Here is a 6,000-nt window from a genome sequence, read left to right on the forward strand (position 1 = left end):
GTTAACAGGCTCCACTGACCTGATCGATAAAGAGAGCACTAGTTCTCCAGGGGTGATGCGTAAGACACTTGCTCCAAACGTGCAGTCCACCCCCGAGGTCTGAGAGAGCGGGTCCTGGGCAAGGCTGGGAGCTGGCACTTGAAGAGGCCCAGCCGGGTGGTTCAGATGTGGGTGGTGAGGGATGACTGTGAGGAACACTGGTTGGGTAGAGGCGAACCCTGAGGGGGGGTTGGTGGGGGACATATGTGACTGGCCTACCTTTGTGACTAAAGACACAAGAACACAAATACTCTCTAAGCACCTTCTGTGTGTACTATGAAGTCTACTCCGGGGAGTCAGGCATGAGGCAGTCCAAGTCTCATGGTCAAGAGGGAGGGACAGGGGACCCACCAATGATCCTTAATACAAATATGGCCTGTAAAAACGTGCGGTAGGAGTGCAGACGAGGTGGGCTCAATCCTGCTTGGGTCAAAGGCTGTTAAGGGCAATCTTTGCAAGGCCTTGAAGGATGCCCAACAGCTTTTCAGGTAGACAAAGGGCAGAAGCGCATCCCAAGCACAAGGGACATCAGGAGACAAATCTCAGAAGCTGGCAAGTCCATGGCATATGCAGGAAAAGGGCCACAAGTCCACTGTTAGCAGAGACTGGACACACTGAGTGGTATTCTGGAGTTGGGGACATATAGAGGATGAGGCTTAGGAAAAAAAAAGTGAGTTTCAAGTTAAAAATAGCAATATAGAAGTTTGTAGCATGATCTGAAGGTTGTGGGTTTTAGGTTTTGTTTTTGTTTCTAAGCTGGGGAGTGCTCTTTTCAAATTAGAGTGGCCCATTTCTAAAACAAACACCACAACAAAACCGGATCAGAGCTGCTCTGGTAAAAGTAGGGGTGGAGATACAGAACTCTACCTGCCAGGAGCACACAAGCCCACAAGAGAGGCATGCTTGCTTAGGTGGCGGGAGACAGAGTCACAATACACAGCTGTGGCAAAGGAGAAAGGCGGGGAGTTTTGGAATGACAGGACCAGGAGGAGGTTAGAAGGCAGAAGGCTAAGCCCTGGCAGCTGGTGGGGGAAGAGGGGGTAGGGTAGGGAGTGTGTGTGTGGGGGAGGGCAGGGATGCTGGGAGGAGGGAAGAGCTTAGGAGCAGGCAGGACCAGTCTACCTGAGGCCAGAGAGCGCAGGTGCCTAGGGAGCAGGCACAGGGAGACGGGGGGATGTCTTAGGCTTGGAGCAGGTTTTCCAACAGGGGATCAAACCTCTGAAGCACAGAGCCAGACAGGGTAGTGGACTCAAGAGAGAAGAGGATTTGGTCAAAGGAAATTCCAACTCTGAAAAATGTGTTGGATGGTGGCACTGCTAGCTGGCACGTGGCAGACAGGGTGTCCAGAGCTCAGGAGAGTGGTCAGGCTAAGGATGCAGGTTTACAAATGATACTTGGAGTAAGATGAACCACCATGGGAGAAGGGGAAGTCACTAGGAGTAGAATTCCACAGCCCCGAACCCTTCAGTGTGGGGTGACTTTGTGCCACGGCCTGGTCCAGGAGGAGAGGGCGGAATGATGCAGAAAGAACCCTGTGAAGTGGACGTTCCAGTGAGAGAAGGCGGACAGACACAGAATCCCATATGGAGAAAATAAGTGGGGTCAGGGGCACGGGGAGTGTGTGTCAGGATGTGCGTGCCGTTTCTGTCGCAGTGGTTAGGGCAAGCCTTGTGAGAAGATGACATCTGGGCAGAGACCAGAAGGGGAAGAAAGCGCAGTCCTAGCAGATGGTCGAAGGAAGAGCATTCCAGGCAGGAGGGACTGTTGGTGGTCAAGGCCCATGCTTGGGATGACAGAGAAAGAGCTAGAAGGGTAGAAGGGAGAGGGAGGGGGGGGGACTGGGATGGGGGGGAGCAAGGCACATGGGGCGGGGACAGGAAATGCTGCAGAGTCTCGCAGGCAGTTGTAAGTACTTTGGCTTCTGCTCTGAGTGAAGAGGAGAGCAGAGAAGTGACAGGCCTTAACTTGGGTATTACTTCAGCTGCTGCGATGGGAAGGGACCGTAGGTGGCAAGGGGAGAAGCAGGGAGAACACACTCCCACAGTGGTCCAGGTGGGAGAGGCTGTGCGGCTCAGGCCCAGGATGCAGGCGGTGAGACTGTGCTGGATTCTGGACACCCTTGCATGGTAGAATCAACAGCCTTTGTGCAGAGTGGGTGCCGGAGAGGGAGAAGGAATGGGGAAGGGGAGGAAGGGGAGAGTCACAGAGGTCACCACGATCTGGAGGCTGAGCAACCAGAAGGAAGGAGTGACTGCGAACTGCTATGATCTGAGATGGGACAGATGGAAGAAGGCAAATTTGGGAGAGAAGCTGAAGAGGTGGTTTGACATGTGCTGAGTTTGGATGTGTATTAGACATCCATATGGACACAGAGAGGAGGAGACGCATGCACAAGTATAAAATTGTGGGAAATCACCAGCGCACCAAGGGAACTGAACGCCTTGTAACTGAATGCTGTCGCTGGTGTGGCTGGGGACCAGAGGCCTGAGGACTGAGTGCTGTGGATAAAACTGAGGAAAGGGGGTCACCACTCAGAGACATGCAACCAAGAGCAGCTTCCAAGACCAAGACAGGATCAGGTTTTCGGTATCTTCATTCTATATCCCCATTCAAAATCATACCCCAAATGCTTGCATTCTAAGCCATACAGTCCAAATAACACACACACACACGGGTTTACTGGAATTTGCTATTGAAAATGCAAGTAACTCTACTTAAGGGGCTCTCCGTTTCATCCAGCAGGGGAAATGAGTTCAGGTTGCTGGCTTCCTAACACTAAGTTCAGACAAGCTGCTCCAGGGACTGTTGGGGGTGGGGGTAATGGGCGAGCTTCAGGTAACAATGTTACTTATCAATATTAATTAGGCACTTATTCTATGCTGGGCACCCATGTTGGTGCTTTATATTCATCCATTAATCCTCAGAACAACCCCTGGGAGAGAGAGCCTATGAATATCCTCATTTTACAGACAATGAAGCTGAGGCTTAGTGGGGGTAGATCACTTGTCTCTGGTCACAAAGTAGACTGAAAGGGAGGACAGGACAGATGTATGTGCCAAAGGAGAGTTTTAGGGATGAGAAGGACTCTGGATGCTGTGGAACTCAAAACTGATGCCCTTGGTGGCAGACACCACCTACGCTGGGGGTTGGGGGGGGAGACTTCCTTGTAGGGCTCTCCTGAGAGCCTTATTACTCTCTCTGGAATCTTGTTTCCCTAGGGGGAAAAAGTTATAAACAAAACTTCTAGAACACAATGTGTTCATAACCCCGAGGGAACGGGGCCAGCTGACATAAATGTAATGGACTCCCAGAGAAGTGGAAACAGCGTCAGTAAAAGTTATGGGATGATTGATCAGGCAAAATGAACTCAAATGAGCAATGCTGGAAGTAATTATAATTTCTAGATCAATCTAATTATTTCTATTCCAAATGTGGACAATGTGGCAATAACATTTCGTTGGATTACTGGCTTTCAGAGAACAAAAATACCCAAATGCATACGAGGAAAGCTGGAGTTTGTGTCTTCATTGAAGTTACTGTATTCTTATCCTGAAAGATACCAGATATTCTTAAAAAGTTGTGTGTTGTTATGCGGCATTAAAATCTTGGACCATTCTTAAAATGATGTGCCTTTAGGTAGACTAATTTTTGAGCCTTTAAAAAGAAACTCTCTTGATACTTGTTTCCACCAGGCAACAATCTCCACAAGTTAGAACATTAGACTAGAGGCCCCAGGTTTAAGGCCTTGAAAACAGATACTTAGCAACAATAGTTACAGCACACCTTTGAAAACAAAGACACATGATTTCATTCTGCTCATGTTAGCCAAAACCACTCCTACTATGACAGTAAAATGCTTTCTTAGCATCCCATAATGAAAGTGAAAATGTTTCAGACAAGGAGACTCTTTGTATCTACCCCACCCCCAACTTCTTCGGGTCCCCGGAAGAGACCGCTGCTCCAAGTGTCAGTTCTTATAGATTCTTATAGATGGGTGCTAATTCCAACAAGAAGAAAGGAATGAACTTATCTTCCTTAAAAGGATGATTATCACTTTTAAAAAATCTTGCAAGAACTTTATGTGAGGCTTTTAAAGACCAGATTTGGGTCTATTAAGTAAATTTCGTAGAAGACAGTCATATACCTTTCTTCCAAACATTTAACCACAGTTGCAGTGTCATCAAAATTTCCATAAGCTTTTGGGACAACCTTGAGGTGTCCTCTTTGTGGACCCACAGGGTAATGGATACTAAGAAGGGCTTTGCATTCATGCATTTATTCATTTATCAAAATTTTCTTGTGCTCCTACTATGTGCCAGGCACGGTTCTAGGTGCTGGGATATAGCAAGTGTCAAAAACTAAGGCCCTGATCATTGAGTTTCAACCAAGGGGAAAGTACTGAGGGACTTTCTGAAAAGTCCCGAGACAGGACAGTCCTGTCCCTGAGACAGACTGAAAATAAACAGATTCATACATAATACTATGTGGCAGCATTAAGCATAACAGGAAAACAAGACAGAGCAGGGGAATACAGCATGACTGCAAGATGGGGGTGTGCTAATTTAGACACAGCCGTCAGGGAGGCGTTTCTGAGGAGATGGCACCTGAGCTGTCCCCTGAGAAAGCTATAATCGTCCCCACTTTATTGACAAAGTGAGGTATCGCTCACCAGTGAATTCCCAGCGTCTAGAAGGCATGTGGCTGCACAGTAAGTTATCAAGAAAATCCCCGCCCAGTGTTTGAGAAAGAATGCCAAGAGGTGTCCGTGGCAGTTTCGGGGGCGGGGGGGGCGCGGAGTGGAGGCCCCCGCCGGGCCGTAATCCAGCCGCCCCGCACACTTCCCAGGGGGCCGGCCCACTTCCCCGAGCGCTGTCACAGCGGAGGTCGGAGGAGCCCCGCGGGGCCGCCAGGACAGCAGCGCTCTCCCCGCTCTCCGGCGAGGACCCGGCGACCCCCGGCCGGCCCATCTCCCAGCGCCCGGCCAGGACGGCCGCCCGCGGGCACGCTTCCTCTGAGGGAAATAACGGGGGAAAGTGCTGTCGAAACTTTCGGGGCTGCGCCTGTGCCCTCCCGGCCCGGGGCGAGGCCGCCAAACGCTCGCTCGCCCCGGCCCGGCCCCGGGCTCCCGAGCCGGCTCCGCGCGAGTCCTGGGCGCGCGGGCGGCCGCGGCGCGGGGCCGGGGCTCGGGCCCCGGGCGGCGCCGAGACAAAGCGGCGGCGCTGGCCGGGCGGGCGCACGGCGGCGGCGGCGGGGTCGGGGCCGGACGCGGCGGGCCCCGCGCCCCCTCACCTGTCGAGCCAGAAGGTCCAGGGCGAGTGCAGCGGGACCTCTCCCGGCTCGGGCCGCAGCGCCGACAGCTGCTGCAGGCCGAGCGGCGGCGCGGCGTTGGCGGCGTTGGCGGCGGCGGCGCGGGGCCCCGGCGGCTCCCGGGCCCGGGCGGGGGGCACGGCGGCCGGGGGCATCGCCATTTTCTCCGCCCCGCCTGCGAGGCCGGCGGACGCGCGGACCGCGGGGCGAGCGGCGGCTGAGTCACCCCGGCCCCCGCCCGCCCGCCCCGGCGCGGCCGCCCCGCCCCGCCCCGCGCGCGCCCCGCCCCGCCCCGGGCCCGCCGCCCGCCTGGCCTGGGAGCCGCGCCGCCAGACCGAAGCCGGCCGACCCGCGGCGGGGCCCGGTTGGCACGGACCCGGACCCGGACCCGGACCCGGACCCGGACCCGGCGGGCGGCGGACCGACGGCTGGCCGGCCGGCCCGGGGGAGGGCAGAGCTGGCCGGGCACGGATGAGCGGGCTCCGGGGGGTCGGGAACACAGGGCCGGCCGGAGAGAGGGGGCTGGTTCTGCAGCCAGCCCGGAGGCCGGGGGGCGGGGGTGGGGGTGGACGGGCGGGTTTCGGAAAGATGGACGGATGGACGGATGCACCAGCGGACGGCGTTTCAGACGCACGTGGTGGGAGGGGAGGACCG

The 6,000-nt window shown here is 54.9% G+C and overlaps 1 protein-coding gene across 3 annotated transcripts in view; it reads right to left on the reverse strand.

Annotated features, from left to right (window-relative positions):
• The window catches only part of EIF4E3 (eukaryotic translation initiation factor 4E family member 3), a 187,176-nt gene extending 181,597 nt beyond the window's left edge, over nucleotides 1-5,579 (reverse strand). For 2 of the 3 annotated variants that reach the window (XM_032359654.1, XM_032359645.1), the window contains exon 1: nucleotides 5,329-5,579. In XM_032359654.1, coding sequence (XP_032215545.1) covers nucleotides 5,329-5,507 — 179 coding nt within the window. In that variant the 5' untranslated portion in view covers nucleotides 5,508-5,579. The remainder of the gene's footprint in view (nucleotides 1-5,328) is intronic. The other variant, XM_032359659.1, reaches the window with a different exon arrangement.
• Nucleotides 5,580-6,000: the final 421 nt, after the last annotated feature.

This window comes from Mustela erminea, chromosome 1 (assembly GCF_009829155.1).
Source record: "Mustela erminea isolate mMusErm1 chromosome 1, mMusErm1.Pri, whole genome shotgun sequence".
NCBI classification, from domain to species: domain Eukaryota; kingdom Metazoa; phylum Chordata; class Mammalia; order Carnivora; family Mustelidae; genus Mustela; species Mustela erminea.